Source organism: Echinococcus granulosus, assembly GCF_000524195.1.
Source record: "Echinococcus granulosus chromosome Unknown EG_S00007, whole genome shotgun sequence".
Classification (NCBI taxonomy): Eukaryota; Metazoa; Platyhelminthes; class Cestoda; order Cyclophyllidea; family Taeniidae; genus Echinococcus; species Echinococcus granulosus.
The window spans coordinates 1,695,670-1,713,020 of NW_020170387.1; the positions used below are offsets into that span (position 1 = coordinate 1,695,670).

General features: G+C 38.0%; 1 protein-coding gene across 1 annotated transcript; it reads left to right on the plus strand. All coding sequences in view use genetic code 11, as the record gives it.

Moving 5' to 3' along the window:
- Positions 1-360: 360 nt before the first annotated feature.
- Positions 361-16,467, plus strand: EGR_01882 (Major egg antigen; the record flags this gene model as incomplete). Its single annotated transcript, XM_024491131.1, has 6 exons — positions 361-391; positions 10,236-10,585; positions 13,535-14,005; positions 15,412-15,609; positions 15,927-16,065; positions 16,145-16,467. The coding sequence occupies 6 exons, from the start codon at positions 361-363 to the stop codon at positions 16,465-16,467; spliced, it is 1,512 nt and encodes a 503-aa protein (XP_024354587.1).
- Positions 16,468-17,351: the final 884 nt, after the last annotated feature.

Here is a 17,351-nt window from a genome sequence, read left to right on the forward strand (position 1 = left end):
ATTAACGCAAGAGCAGAGTTAAGAAAAGTCAGCTTTCTCCTCTCAGAAAATACTAATACGAGTTCCATCATTACATGCTGCGTAGCATAAGTCCGCTAACGATCTTCCTCCTGGAGCAACAAATTACATAACGAATCTTTAGAAGTCCATTTTCATCCTCTTTACAAAAATTATTTTGGAATAAGAAATATGAAAGCTCAACTTTAAAAGGCGTGTCATTTAACCTGGTTACCAGTTATCTTCCAATAAAGAACAATTTACGGAATTTCGTACATCCTTTGTGTTTTACTACCTTATTTCATTTTACATTTTCTTAGGTTAATCCATTAAATTACGCCACCGCAACCTCCAGTTGTGCCGATGAGCACACCCGCGGGGTTTCATGAATCAGGTTGGCACGTAGCTGCCACATGCTGGTACGATGAAAACGTAGTTTGACTAGTCATTTTGGAAATGAAATGTTCAAAGTCCCCTTTAATTACAGTTACGAAGCAGTGATTTCCTCTTAATGGAAATTTTAAAATTTAATCCGAAGTAAGTCAAGTTTAGGCCACAAAAAGTGCCCATTTTGAAATGCTTTCCTTAGCCACAGAAACAGCGCGCATTATTCTCCTCGTGCATGAACATTCAAAGAGAAATTAAAAGAGATGTGGTCTTTTCTTTGTTTAAATGAATAGCTTCGCCTTCCCATGTTGCCGAGGCCCGTGTTTGTTTATTTTTAACCGCCCATTAGGAAATCAAGGTGATTTATGCACTACTTTATTCGCCTTACTGTTCTTTTGCAATGATTTAGACAAGTTTTTGAAAAGCGTATCCTTCATTGTTTATTATTTAATAATTAGGTCAAATGGTTTACGCTTAAAATAAGACCCCAAAAATACCTTAACACTAACATGGAGTGAGGAAAATTGGCGGGACTTTTCTCCGCAACTTATCAATATATTTAATAGCTGTATTAAAGCACTCATGTTTTATAACTCTATGGTTCATTTAGTCATGCCTTTTTGAGCCTCTCTCAATAACAAAGCATTTTTTATTTAGAATATATGTACTTTAATTATTGGGCCCTCGTCCTATACTAATATTAAGACATTGAGGAATGCTCTTTAAATTGGGAAACAAATAATCACAGGTGGTGAGATTATCTTAATTCTCACTTTTGGAGAAGTTAACGAGTTTTTTAGGAATCTCGAGAAGTCCCTTAAACGTTTCGAAGTTTTTGTTTATCACTTTCGCTACTGATAGAGAATCGATGTCTGCAAATTTTTTCGAGGTAGTAGATGTACTCACGTGTGAATGTCAGTTTTTTTGTGCAACAATTTTGCAAACATTTTGACTTACGCACCACAGACTGACAATATGTAAATCTGACATGTGACTAAGTCTTGTCATCAAGTTCTTCGACGGAAGTATTTCACTACCCTTATTATTAAGGGATTTATGTGCTATTTGGAGAGACGCAATGTAATTATACAATAGTATAATCCTTCTTTACTTTAAAAATTGTCCTTCAACTATTTCCCACAGCACGTAGATTTTATGGAAAATAATGAAAAGAACTAAAATGGTTTACTTCCACTTGTTAATTTTGTTTATTTTAGTCCAGGTATCCCTTTTCATAAAAGTTTACAAACCATGCCTCGGAAATAACATGTATTTTTTAATAGCGGCTTGAAGATGCGAGGTATTTATTATCTGACTCGGTGACTGTGCATGAATGTACAATCGCCGTGCATCCGCCAGGCTATCGACCGCAGAAATTGTGGATTTTGTGCCCATCATCAGCGTGTGGCTGGTTTTACATCTACTTTTTGTGTTCATCTTTGCTTTTACCTCGAGATTTTGCCAGGGTGACCAGCAGGTCTGAGGCATTTGGTCGTGGTCATCATTAACAATTGCTGACCACAATGAACCGCTGTTATGTTGTGTGGGCAGTGGCTCCACTGCAGCCTATGTAGTGCCTGCCGTGCTCCTTCATAGTGCTTGTGTACTTTTGCATTTTTCTTCCTACTAGCCACGTCTTAAAGACGTTTTACTGGGTAACGCGATGGGAGAGTAGGTTGATTCACTAAGATGGTATTGTCACATACCACTAAATTACCGTTTTTAAATCGAGATGTATCTTATTAAGGGGTATTTACCTGTTTAAACTATTTGAACCAACACCCCCCACTCGACTTTTAAATTAATTACGGTCATTTTATCCGAAGAGCTCTAAAGGTAAATAATCCTTAAATCCTCATAATGATTCAAAATTACTTTAAAGGCCCGCTACAGAAGTCTACTGGATCAGTTAATGATTTAAGAGGAAATTCGGTAGTTTTGTGTGTGGGATTTTCTTTGAACTTGGATTTATTAGTTTCTCGTAGACCTCTTAGTAAGCTACCATCGGAAAAGAAAAGTATTTCCATCAAACAACAAATATCAGTTTTGCCACAATCATTTCAACTTTTCTAATGGACTCAATCTCGACTGTTTGTGAGGCATAAAATTATTCCTTGCAGAATACCAATAAACTATTTTAAGAATTATACTATTTTCAACTGCTAAGCTGCCTTTTCTTATACTAATTTTCTGTTTAAAACTCGATAAGGCTCTTTTGAGCAGTTATTCGAATAGAGTCGCGCACTCATTTAAGTAAAGTCGCGAAACCGCAGCTTTACCATAAGTAACTTCTACATTCTCTTTATGGTCTCTTTTGTCAAGCATTAAAACTAGAGGGACTGTAAATGTAAAAAGCATCTTCTCGTTTGTCATTTTTTATTTCTTAAGAAGCTTTTATGGCAAGTTGTACGAAAATGCTTTTTGCTGTTTCAGTTATTAGCGCAACAAATTACCATGTATTTGTTAGATTCTCTAATTAAGAAAGTTGCTCCGAATTTAGTGAGTTTCTTGAAATTTACATGGAAAGCAGCGCTTAGTGGTAAGAGAAGGATGTGCCATTTCTTAAAGTGAATAAAATTTGATCTTGTAAAAGCCTTTCAACTCGAAGTGGGTCATACTTTTTGAAGACACTTTAAGCCATAAACACGATTCCGGTTTAAACGTTTTATTAACACTTGGTAATCCAATGTACAGATGCATGCTCTTAGCTAAAGTCGTAAAAATCAAATGAGTCTTTTTAATTTTGCAAATCCTAACTGTTTAAAGCACAGGTAACAATAGCTACTATTATTTGTAATCGATTAGCCTGTCCACCATAGCAGCACCCAAGGTCCTTAGTTAGCTTCAGTAATGATACCCCTGCCTACAAAAAAGTTTACTTTTAGTCCTGTTGTCGTATGTTTAGTCAGACTATGTGCACCAAATCGATTCAAAGGTGTCTACTTTCAAAAAGGTAGTAGCATGTGGAGCTTTAAACAGCGAGTATACATTTATGATGATGTTTGGCGTGCCACCGAAATCTGCATCAAAATCTACTTAGCGTTATGGTCGATTCGCTTACAATATGTCGCATAACAATTTGGGACGAAACCTAAGGCACAAAAAAGCAAAGCCATTGTTGGAAATTTGAATTATGAGTTCCACTAATAGCAATGCAAGCAACCAATTTTAACAGATTGATCAAATTAACTTTTTCGCACTGAAAAGAATCCCAGTTTGTGAATTTCAACTGCTCCCCTCAGCCTGTCCTTAATGTTTCCGAGCAATTTCTTGTTGAGTTGTAACAGCTTTTTGCTTAACTACTTTCGCTTCCGAAGCATTTCATCACTTGTCGTTTCAGGAAGTAACATGTCATACTTGGAATCTTAAAAAAATTGGTACAGTATCCAACACTTGGAATGTTGACGAATAAGTACAGTAGCGACAGACCATTAGCTCTATCATACAGCGCGTGTGGTGGCTACAGTAGCCTTATATGGTGACCTTGTCAACGATTTACTGTTTCCATACCATCTAATTTACATATTCACCTGTGTAAAGGGTTCTACGCCAGTCCTGTGGTATAGGCAGAAATTTTCGGCAATAGCTACTTAAAAAACAGTCGTTGTTAACGAAGCTTTTTGGAAAGTTTTCAAATTATGATTTTAAGTCCATCTTTAACATAGATATTAGGTGTCCCTTTACTTACCAGCTTTAGAATTTAATCCTTTTGGTTTTTCAAAATTTTAAACCTATGGTTGAAATAATACAATACAAATAAAAGTAACATGTGAATACTTGCTGGGAAAAACCCATTCCACTTACTCGTGATGTTATTACAACTGGACATAGGAGCATTTCGTATAAGGTTTTGCAATTTATGTGGTGTTCATGTTTCAGTACTCTTCCAACTATCTCTAAAGATTGTTAAAAATTGGTTTAGGGAACCCTAAATATTTCAAATAGTAAAGCCTATGTGGTGTGACGACAAATAAATTCTACCATCGAAGGCACTGAACTGAAAGAGACTGAACAGGCTGGCGTCTTGATGGCTGTTATTACAGCAAACATTATTTTCTGTATTATTACGTCGCAGGTAATATATATTTAAGATATATGATACCCAGCTTGCATATGAATGTAGTATTCAGTAATTCAACGGATGGCAATGTGTTAATCATCCACATCCGCGTGTTTTTGTAACCACTATTTCATGACATCGAAAAGTTCTTTCAGAATTTCACTGTCATCGCTATATAAGTATTTGTACTTCAAACAATTAATGAGGTTGATAGCTAAACTAAATTTCACAGATTGAACTCCCAATCTCACAGAAAAAAACAGCATGGTTTAGGAATGGTGTTCCTTTTCGGACAAAGGTGGATATGATTGCATTAATTTTGAGGAATTCACACAGTTTGGATGAAAAAGCTGCATCCCCAAAAACAGGTTGCTTGTCAACAAGGTCTTTTCTTAATTAATTAATTTATTAAGATTCGGGCCCGCAGTATGACCATGTTATGAGAAAGTTAAAAGTCATGGTGACTTAATTTTTTTTATCCATTGGATAAGTAAATTTACTTGTAGTCAAAAATTGTAGAATTATTGGTACACACTTTGAAGTTATTTACCTTCATCTGTGTAGTGGTGCTAATGCATTATCCGAAGGATCCCTTATTTTAACATTAACCGCGGTTCTCCATTTAGCAACATTTACGTCCGTCATCCACATTTTGACCATGATCATTGTATAGTTGTATTGTAATTTTATTAATGTGGGCTAATTTTTAGTTTAACGTTAATTGGAGTTTTTCAAAATGCGAATTTTTTCTGATCACTAATGCCAATAGTCATGCTCAAGTCGTTTTGCGTAGAAGCACGGCCATAAATATTCACCTTCACCTTTAAAATGTTCAATAAATGGGGTGCATTAATATTTGTCGATGCTTGCAAGCATTTTAGCTGCAAAAAAGATTTGCTGCGATTTCCGAGTGTGACATTTGCTTCCCACGTATCCATTTTATTTGCCTTTTGGCAAATTTATTGCATATTAAATGTCGAATTTTTGTTTTCCCTCTCACTACTGCGTCAACTTTTCCCAAAACACTGTCTATAAGTGGCATACCGATGCTAACTGAAGTAGGCAAAACGACTTGCCGCCCCAAATATCAAACGGAAATTACAAAGACATCATATGCCAAACAAAGCTCGGGCATGTTTATTGTGCACAAAATTCTTCAGAAGGGCTCTTTAACCTCTTAAATAATGTTGTAGACTCCAATTAATGTTGTTCCTTAACTTTTTACATGGTTTATTCCAAAATCCGGTATAGGTAGCTTTCACTTTAAACCTGAAACATTGTTATTCCATCTATACCTTTTTATTGGTTTAATGTTACTAATTAGGGTAGTTACTTGACTTAACCGATGAAAATGAAGCATGGTCATTGCCAAAACCGTTTTGCTTAAGACTTAGTTTTAACAGTGCTGTGCTAAGTTTTGAAGGAGGTATTTTTTATTTTAGTATTTTGGTCCTACTAATCATCAAAGTGCATTCCAGGAATGTTCGTAACACAACACCACTCCACATTAATTACAGCGTCTTACCTTCTTGAAATAGAAGCTGGCATGTTTTCCAAAAACCGAGTTATGTACATTTTGCATACGCTGACTTTTGTCAAATGAAACCTTTATAGCACATGATTGTGGCTAATCTTTATCGATTCTGATAAAACATTTAAATGCTTTCTTCTGTTTATTGTGCATTGTAGTCAAAGGTTGTTTATTTTTGTTTTTGGATGTCTTTTCTCGGCTTTTATTACTTGAGCTGAGTCCCTCTTCTCTTGGTACAAAAAATTCCTAAGGATTCGCCTGTAGTGAATTTAGTTTTGTACTGTTAGGCCTTGTGCATTTTAGACATTAAGAGTCACATGAAGGCCTGGCCCTGGTTCATCCTCTGAGGTCAACTTCAATGCGATGTCACTAACCTCCTCCCCATTTCCTACCCCCGATTCCACCTGTCGTACCGGACATGTCACTAATGTCAAATGAGAGCTATTTCAATTGCTTATTCTAGCATTTTAATGCATGCTTTTGCTGAACTCTGGAGTCGCTTATTTGACCAAGTTGTCGTTCGTATTTTACGATTGTCTTAACAAAATGACCTGGGGCATATCATATGGGAGCAGGTATATTTAATATGATAGTCAAACAAAATTTTGTACAAATGGTTGGGTCATTTACTGCTTAGGGATAAGCTTCGAAAAGTGTGCTGTTTCTAGCGTTACTATCAAAGTACCTTTAGTTCATTGATTGTAATATCTAGGGAAGTTCTGCCTAAAAATGAATAACGTCCTAAATTTTAGCGGATTGTTTTTGGGCGTAGCACGTCTATCCTGCAGCGCATATGATGAATTATCTATCACCCCCAATACCATTGACCTTTCTATGTTTATTTCCTATAGAATATTCGCGATTTTTGCACTGTCCAAGTACATTGCTTTAGTATATTGATTCAATGAATAAATTTCGTTCCTTCATATCCTTTTACGATGCTAATTCTTTTAAATGCGGGGGTGTACATTTGTTTTCCTCGATTTGGCTTAAATATCCGCATTTGCATGGGTCCATTTAAATATTGCTATAGTCGGGATTGCATCTGCTAAAACCAATTGGTCCATATGTTTATGGTGGGAATCACTTAATTTCCTAGACGATGTTTTCCTTCCAGTCCCGACTTTTCTAAGTTGACGCCTGGAAGCTGGCTTTGTTTAAAAGGGAATGTTCACAATGCATATTTTATCATAATGGTCACGTAGGAGTTCCTCAGCTTTAACAGCGTAGCCTATTCTTACAATCTGTTCGTGTATTTTAAGAGCTTAATGGGCCTTAGATAAAATGACCAATTTCAAGTTTGTATTTAAAAAGCTCTTTCTTAGATTTAAAAGAGAACTTAAGTGAAAGGTGTTTCGTTTTCCTGTTAAAAATCTTATCTTTATCTTCTCTGCGTAAAGACAATATTTATTTTACACTGGATTATTATAAAGTACGTAACTTGAGTGCGTTGTTTCGTGTTATAGCTCCGATCATAGGGTTGTATTTCCGCCGGAAATTCTGCAGTACAAACCGTTATAAATTAAGCATCGTCTAGTACTTCTTATCAGGTGGTAATCTGTCATTGTAAAAAATGAAAATTTTTGCAATGAAGCCTTAATTCGTGAAGGTGGTAAGGTTGATTTGCCTACATGCTCATTATTTTAGAGGTAGTAAAACGTAATTTAAATGACGTCGTTTAAATTTATGGGAGGAATTACCCGCTTTCACTTTTTCCCATCCCACTAATAAGTATGTGAAGGTAAAGTTGAGGAGCTAAAATTTTTGTGTATGCAATTTTTGCACAGCGTTGAAAATTCCAGAGCGTGACTTTTTCAAGATCGTACCATTTTGTCGAAAGGGACTTTTCGAGCCTCAAAGGCAGCAAGTTGGCTTACAGAGTTACAGATAACTATGTTCACAAAGGCTTTTCTTTTATAATAACCTGCCTATACTTATAGGTAGTCTTATTTAAATATCAATCGATTGGGATTAAAATGACATTTGGGTAGGCACAGACATAATACTGTGCTCTTAACGCCTTAATAATTTCGTGTAAGATCAGCAAGAATCCTTTTACACTAGGATATCAAAATCATCGATTGGGTGGGTGCTACGTCGGTGGAGGCTCCAAAGTTTGCATACACAAAATGCGCAGTTGGCTCTTTGCTCTCAGGCGTCCTTGAAGCAGCAAAGTGGTGCACGTCACCTTGTTGTGAAAATATTGTCATGGGGCTGATCAAGTCATGCTTGAGTTATGAGTTTCACAAAAACACGTGATAGGGGTGTCCTTGGTCTTGCAAACACTTTTTCTATTTCATCAGCTTCAGTTGCAAAACCCACCAATTGATGAAATACAGATGTCTCACTAATCCGATGTCAGTAGATTATGCTGAGTGGAACTGCGTTTATTGATAGGGCAACTTGGTTGTTGTATCATGCTTAGCCTTATCATGTCTCTTTACAAAACGGTGGCAATATTCTGATATTTTAACTGATCCCTCTAGCCTAATTATAATAAGATTGACATGGCACATGTTTACTTTTTCCTAAATCATTTACCTTCATGTACTCCACCCTTGTTAATGATTTGGAGCCAAACGATTCCAGTGTTTGCTTTGGCGCTTGATATGGGAGTTTTTATTGAAGTCTTAAAATGTATAGTTAAATCGACTGCACTCAAAGCACAACTCCCAAATGCACCAAGCTAACCAAGCCAAGCACATTGAGAATTTGACACCTTTTGCTATTTACAAATTTCTGTTCACATTAATCTTTGTGAGCATCTGGTTTGTCTGTTTGGAGTCTGTAAATATTTGTAAACGGATGGGTTCCTTGTGATGTCATATATTTTTAAATGCTGTACCATAATTTATTAAAAAGTCTATATGTCATTGTCTCTGACTGTCATTGCACAAGTTATAAACTTACACAAGTAGTTAAGTAACTAATGACTGCCATCACCTCTAAGCGATTAAATTTTATCAGTAGTCGTTTTGTGATACTCTAGTTACAGTTCAACAGCTTTAAGTTATCTTAACGGATATGTCCTTACCAGAATATGAGATAGCGGAATTTACCTCGTAATTCTGTAAATTTCTCACCAACTGAGACTTAGTGCAACTATCCCTAATATCATTGCTTGAACTCTTTCAAAGGCGTGTGAATGAAAACAACACATACTTCGTACTTCGCACAAAAAGTGCATTTTCTCTCAGCAATTTCCCGTAACCGTGCAATACAAGTAGATGTGTGACTAAATCTTAGTCAGTGTGAAATATTTTTGAACTATTAAATGTATGACTGCCGCCTTTAGGCATAAAACGGAATGTAGTCGTATTGGCATTACCTTACATACCTTTAGGAAGAGGTCACGTTTTAGGTGAATCGCCTCTGCTCTTCTATGCTATTGGTGGAATATTATCTTATTTTACACGGCAGATACCTATAAATCATGCAAATAAATGATTATTTCAATTAACATTCGACACCTAATGGTTTTTTATTTAAACATTCAGAGGTTACGCCATGTAAACATGGTTCACTCTGCTGATAAATGGGAAAGTGTAAAAATTACAAAGAACTGCAAATATTTACTCGCAGGGAAGCAGAATTGCTTAACTGCTCGATTTCAGCTAATTTTTACACAGGCAATGCTGAATTCACCATGATTTTGTACCTTAGAATGTTTCACCTAAAGAATGCTGCTCTCATGGAACAAATGACTAGAATGATAGGTTAGGATTTGCAAAGACACTTCATCACATGACCCTACGCTCATTTCAGATGCTGTATTTCACCACTTATTCTAACTCATTTTTGGAGAAAATACTACAGTTGATGGTGTTGCATATCTTGCTTTTGTCTCCGGTGGCAAATGAGTAATTTTTCACCAATTGTTACTTTTTATTGTGTTCCACCATTAACGCAAACTCTTGAATAAAGAATTTTAACATGCAGACCGATGAGGACATCGAGGAGCTGTATATCTCCTGAAGTTGAAGTACCACTATTGGGCTATCTCTAGTTTCTGATGAGAATAACACCTCCAGACCACTGAAAAGGAGGTGAGTACGTAGCCCTGTGTCAGTAGTCACAAATTCCGTAAGCAATTCGCATGCGAATTTTCCAGAAAGGGACTTAACTACTTCAGGCACATGCGCACACGCACGCACAGATGCACACGACTAAGACCAATCAGGTAAAAGACTAGTGCGTGCTAAGCCAATTCTGGTGGAAATTCGACCCTTGTATGGGTGTATTTTGTTTAAAATTGCCTAGTGGCACACACTTGCACCTATCTCTTACGAGCTATGTCTGCCACCTCGTCGTACCGTTCGGAGATTAGTATTCCGGTAAAAAAGGATCCGCGCACCTTTGAGCAGAGCCGCAAGGATCTGGTGACCAAGTTAGAAAAGAGCTACAAATCCTCCTCCACCAAAGACACAGGCGGAGACACTATTTCTAGCGTTTCTTCTCAAAGTGTCAAATCGGAAACTCGAAGCAGTGGAGGTAGACCCCTCACAGACGGGTCTTCCTGGGAATTTCAGCGAAGCCGATGGATTGATGAAGCTAAGCGACAGTTTGATGATGATGTTCGCCGCATGAGGAGCAATATGTTCGCTCTAGAGGTTGGTTGCAGTTTTAAACCCCTTCTACTATTGTACTATTGATTGCAAAACAATCCTGCTTCTTAAAAGTGGAGCATGTTTTCATGCTGAAATGCCGCAGTAATACACCAGGTTATATTCTAGATTTCAACTCTCTAATAAGCATATGCTTGCAGCTTTTTCTTATTTCAAATAACAAGGTAACATATTTTTAATTAAAGCATTATGGCAGGCTGCTATTTACTACCAGTCTTCTTTCATTTCCTCCAAATATTGACCTATGGTTTCTCTGTGTATTCAAGGCACGCACCTGCCATGCTAGCACTGATTCTTCCTCACAGACACCAACGCCTGCGTACACGATTTGCAAATCGAATGTGCATTTTAGAGTAGTTCATCAGACATAGCCTGGGCGTGTGGGTGAGTTGTCAGCACCAAACGCACAGTTCTCGTGAGTTTGTGGTTTACAGCCAAGAAAACTCCAAAATCCATGTCTCTATTCTAGACGAACCTATTTGGTATTTTCCACTAACCTGGATTTCTGTACGCAAAGGGGAATTACAAGTCTATCAACGACATCTTTACCTCTCTTATGTAATAAGTTACATATTGAGTGTGGTATTTTTATCCTGTCCTTTCTATCACCCTTGTGCACGAGGCATCTGGCATTTCCTCCATATATCGATCACCCAGGCTTGACCCACGCAGTCACCGCGTTGACTAGATGGCGCTTTTAAGTGGGATCTGTAGTACATCTTTTGCCAATCCCTGCTATTTTAGTCAATGAACCCCGTAGGCATAAAATTTGCTTTAATCTTCCAATTGTTACACATGCTTGCCAAGCTTGATAGCAGAAGTTTAGATGGTCCATTGTGAAAAAAGTTGACCTTTCTTCTCGATTGTAAAAAAAACGGCTATTACACTTTATTTGCTCAAGCAGGCGCAGCTGAATAGAGTAAGTGCGTCATTAATTGGTAAAATCATTATTGTAGTTCTCACCTTCCTTTACCATTTCATTACTTATAAAAAGAATATTTTTCCGAAATGATTTTTAAATTATTAGAAAATTTCCGATTAATTAAAGCAAAGTGGGTCTTACTCTAGAAGTACTTCTTAGATGCTCTACGTAACTTTCGTAATAAGAGGAAGGCAGTACTGGTCGCTCCACCTACTTTCATATTCATTTTTCGACTTTATTATTACTTTTACTTGATTAAACTTTGCGTGACTTCACTTGCTAATAAAATCAGATTTAGGCTATCCGACGAATGTGGCCAATTATAATGGGGCTATTTTGTGGTTTGTCATGCAGTTTTCTCAAAAAGAAAGACCAGTTTTTCATCTAATGTTCAAATGGTGTAATTGCTTGATGTAACTGTCAGACAGTAGTATTACCGCAGTATATTTGAATAATATGTGAGTTATTCATGTGTCATGACTAGTTTTGCACCGCTTTCATTGATGCGTATTGAAATGTAAACCTTCTAACGAAAACATCAATTCGAATTGCTACCAATCCAAAGCCTGAGATCTATTACTTTACGAGCTACAAAATAACATTTTGTTAACCATCTTTTAGCGAACTCGGGTAAGTTCTTATTAATGTGTGGTCTTGGAACTGACTCAAAATTTTATCGCTAATACTCTTGTGTGAACTAACCGTTCTGCATGGCTACGGTAAACTATCACAATTTGTTTACCATTTTCGCGACAAATTGTTGCCTTTTTACTAATATAAAGCAAACATAATTGCAAAAGCCTACCAAAAGCCTTGGTACTTGTACGAAATCGTATTGATAACAATTTTGGGGGAAGATTTAGTGCTAAAGGGATGCAATTACGGAGTGGTTCAGTTATCACTTGTAACGGTTTTGAAAGTAGAGTGATTTGTTTTTCAGTATTTTATTCCAATTTGGAAGTATTTTTAAACATTTCAAAATTTATGGTGCTGAGTCGCAAAAAAATTTCGTTATCGCTGGTTCCTCCTCATGGCTTTCAGCCTGCAATCTTGCATGTGGACTGTTAGATATAAAAGTAGTTTCGTGTTACTTATATTACTTATTTCATGTTTTATAGCTAAGCATCCCCTGTAACTATTCCTCCTTTGAAGAGCAGTTTGGGCAACTGATTATTTAATGTAAAGGCCAATCTAGATTGATCGAAATCATAGCATGGGAAATATTTCATTGGCCTGTAAATATCGTACACAAGCACTTTGGAGTTTGTGCCACTTGAAATAAAATAGTAACTCTCACTCCATAAAATTATTATAAGTAATGTTTATGCGAATGACTCTTGTGCATTGTAACCGCAGTAGAGTCATCAATTGATGCAAATTGCAACAATCCTTGTAACTCGATCATTTTACGTTTGGTCAGACAGATACACCCCAGCTAACCCACTGGAATGAGCACTTGCATGAAAAAGATCTATTTTTGTTACTTGAAGTTGCTTTCAGCATTATTTTCTTTAATGAACATTTAGGTGTAGTGTCTGCTATGGGTAGTCAACGAGCGTGGGACTTAATCATCTATTTTGAAATGGCTGGGTTGAGCTAAAAGGCATTTGGCGGTGCATAATTAAAAGATCAAAAGGCTTTCAATGTGCGTGCAGATTTGCCATTCAGTCTGTTTATCCTCGGCTCAGTTTACAAATTATATTGACTTCGCCTACTTTTCTATCAAATGGAAATTCAATTATTGTTTTCCGAAGAGATCAGAGCATAAATTCAAAATGAAGCAGACTTTCATTGGAGTTGTCAAACTGTGGCATCTCGCCAACACTTTTAATGTACATAAATAATAGAAAGATCTGAGATAGGATGGGTAAGCTATAAAATCAAAATAGGAAAAATTATTGGGATAAAATGAAGCATGTCATTTATACCCTCACATATGACTCCAGATTCGGGAGTGAGTAGAGCGGTTTACATCGGTCTCTCCCTTCTTTTTTCCGCATTTAACCTCTCAGCCAGTAGACGAGTTTGATTTGGAGAATTGGGACAACTTTGGCAGCCTGAGGGGTGGTCTAGGTGGTGCGGACCATGGGTTTGAGGCGATGGAGCGCCGAATGCAGGCAATGCGTCAGCAGATGGACAATCAGATGCGGGTGCTGGGTTCGGGTTCAGGTCCCGGACACCCTGCTGGACATCACCAAATGACTTCGCACTACTCTACCTCCTCTACACGCACCGTCAACAACGGCGGAGTGGTCACCTCGAACACTTCCACCACTCAGGAGTCGCGCCAGACTGTAGATGGTGTGACTACAGGCACCAAGAGCCACTCTTCCTCCTCTAGCACCAACAAACTCGGCCCTGGCGCGGACCATCAAATGCTCACCACAGCCGCACCCGTCGGTGCCGTCATTCCGGCTTCTCCCAACAGTGCCGGTGTCATGGACTTCCTCTCTAACGCCTACGAAGTTGGTGACGATGGCTTGGTGAGTTTGGTTTGACGCCTAAGCTTATCCCTCTTACTTTCAGAAAGTATGGCTGAATAAACTCAATCCCTCTATGGGTCACAAAAGCGCACTGATTTCTTTTAACTATAAGTGATTTATCAATATTAAATCTGTGAGTAAACAAAGACGCTCTTCCTTTGTTGATTAAACCTTTAAACCATCTACAGAGAACAAAATCTTTGTATGCAATTACTAATAAGAATAATTGATTTTACTTTTGTGCCACCTTTTATTCGAAGATGTACAAAACTTGCTAAACTTATGTATTGCAATCTTTCTGGTGAGGATACGTCAAGTTTGCATACATTTACTCATTCACAAAATCAGCTGCAACTAAACTGCTAGTAAATTGTTTGCGCACTTGCTTTCTAGGACAAATAGCAAAGCAAACTCCTTGGTTTATGACTATTCTTAGCCATTCATTCAAGTATTTATTGGAAACCAAGCCATTAATTCCGTTTCCAGCTAGTCGTAATTTGGAAAGTTGTAGTTACCTATCAAGGTTTCCGCAACTTATTTTAAACAAGTTCGATTTGAACCGGATAATTCTTTATTCGTTTTGTCGAGTCATTAACCGAAAAATCTTTGAATCATGTAATTCGTGACTCACGTTTGCATAAAGTACCACAGATGAGTCCTCAGATGACAACTCTTCTTATGGCATGTTTTAGCCTTTTGAGTTCATTCTTGTTAACAGCCAAACTTAAAGCGGCGTTACGAGCCATAAGCTTGTTGTAGATGTGTCTACGAAACAAAAACTCAGTTGCAATTTTAGCATCCAAGTTAGTCGACTTCGTGTGTAGTATCATTAAATTGTGCTCTGAAAGGGACTTGTCGAAGTCAAGTAACTGGAATTTCCTCCATTATATGAACATACTACTTTTTCAGTCTGAAAAATGTGTACATTCCAAGTAGAGGTAGAGGGTAACCTCATACGGAGCCATTTCCGGCGTAGTGCGCTGCCTCCCAGATGACTAATCGGCCCACTCTGCACAGTTAGCAGATGCCTATTAATCACCCATCTTAGGGAAGGGTGATTCACCAGACGAGTTGCATGTCTTCTGCAGGCAATGCACGGTCCATCCGCACACAGCAACTGTCTTGGCACTCTTGCGATTTAGGTCTCATGCGAGGAACCTACATCTGGTACTGATGGGATCTCAAAGTTCATGCAAGTTAATCATTACTGAAAACTTCAAAACAAGCTACAGTCTCCACCCATTCGTCTCTCTTAACCAAATCTTAGTTGTGAAGAGGACATTTCACTCTTAGGTATGAATGTTTTAATGCTGATCCGATTTTTGTCCTCACGTGCTGCAAAATGGCTAAAACGGATTCCAAAAACACTTGTCTGTTCATTCTGCGGTTGCCTTGTTGAAATGTAGGTTCACTTCAAGCTACGCTTCGATGCGAAGGACTTTGCTCCGGAGGACATTGACGTCACCACAGTGGGCAAGCGGTTGACTGTACATGCCAGTAAGTCGGTCAAGACGGCCACCTCTACCAGCACCCGCGAGTTTAGCCGCTCCGTCGATCTGCCACGCTCTATCGACCACGAAAAATTCCAGTGTTCTCTCACTGAGGTGAGGTTTTCAATTTTTTCTTCGTTTTTCAATTTCAGACTAGCCAAAAGATTCCACAATGCTTCATAAAGAGCTAATTTTACTTTTTCATTAACTGAAAAAAAAAATAGGGTTCATTGTTGGTTGTTTTAACTACTTTATTAGTTTTATTCCCTTTTGAGAAACGAAGATTATACTAGGCTAAATTATTCCTTGTTTATGCAAATTTTTAAAGACGTATACTTATAATGTAAAGTTAGTGCTGTTTTACCATCAGAGGTGACTTGAGTGTGTTTTGTGGTTCTTCCAAATAACGGTATACTTTCCTCATGAAACAGGATGGCGTACTTGTATTGGATGCTCCTGTCAAAGCCCCAGACTATGCCTCAATTACTTTCGACTCAGGTCACAACCTCGGTATCCGTCCGAAGGATTCGTCTGCTTTGAAACCCGCTGAAACACAAGTTACAAGCTCAAGTACGTTACTGAATCACTAGCTGCTACTGAAATGCAGTTAGTAAGCATACAACAACTACGCATTGTTGTGGAATTGCAGGCCTCAAGATTACAGGACAGTCAGGTCCAGTTATTTTGAATGACGGTACTGGTGGTCGAAAGATTCACCTGGAGGTGCCAGTTGAAGCTGGTTACTCGGCGGACGATCTCTGCGTTCGCATGGATGCCAATAAAATCTGTGTCTCAGGGAAGAAGGAGCGAAGCACCGACAGATCAACTTCGGGGTCCTGTTCCAAGAGTTCCGAGTTTTCGGAATTCACACGCACATTCGAGGTGCCAGAGACCATTGATCCGTTCACCGTCTCTGCCATTCTCAAGGACAATACTCTGGTTATTGAGGCGCCTCTTCTCTGCACCGTCTAGACACTTCTCATCCGCTTCCCTCTCAGCAATTCATCACAACCTCTTCATCACTGTAACGCAACTTATTTACGCACTAGCATTTAACGCACCCACATGCTTTTGATTGCTTCCTTCTCTTTTCCATCTCTCTCTCGCTATCCTTCAAACATTTTATCCATTTCTACGTTTCACGGCACTGCTTTTGGTCGGATCGGTTTCATCCTCTCAGTTAAAATTAATAAAATGTTGCCTCGTGTGCTACTCTGTTTAATCGAGGGCTTTACTAGATCAAATGTTCACTGTTAGCTTATTTGCTCTTATTTCGTTTGAGGCACTCATCAGAGCTAATCGTACTATCCTGTTGTCTTAATCGTTGCCAGTAATAGCAACACGCACTAGCCTTGATCAACAGGTCCGACTGTTCATAATCGTGTCACCTAAATGCTAAATCCGTTTGACATCAGCTTATTGCTTTCATCAGTTTGAAGTCACGTGAATGGTGTTTCTGAGTTGACATCAATTTGAAAATCATGAATGTCAATTAATTGCACTAATCCTTATTTTTTTGTCCCAAAGCCTCCCAATCCTACACTTTAAGCCGATAACTGCTAGCCTGTCAACTTCCGCAAACGAAAGAATGGCCATACTCAGCTAAACTACTTTTCATTTCACATTGGAATGCATTAGCCTCAACAGCTATTCCCGTATTCATGTCCAATCCGAATTAATGATAGCATCTTTTGATTAGATTCCTCATTTTTATGTAAATTGATAGGCTAAATGATTTGGCAATTAGGTTTCCAGAAGCTTCTTACAACAATTTAGCCTACATCTACCCCAAAAATATAGTGCATAAAGTGATTTTGTGTACCGCCATTCACAGTGGAAAAGTAATTGTTCAGAAG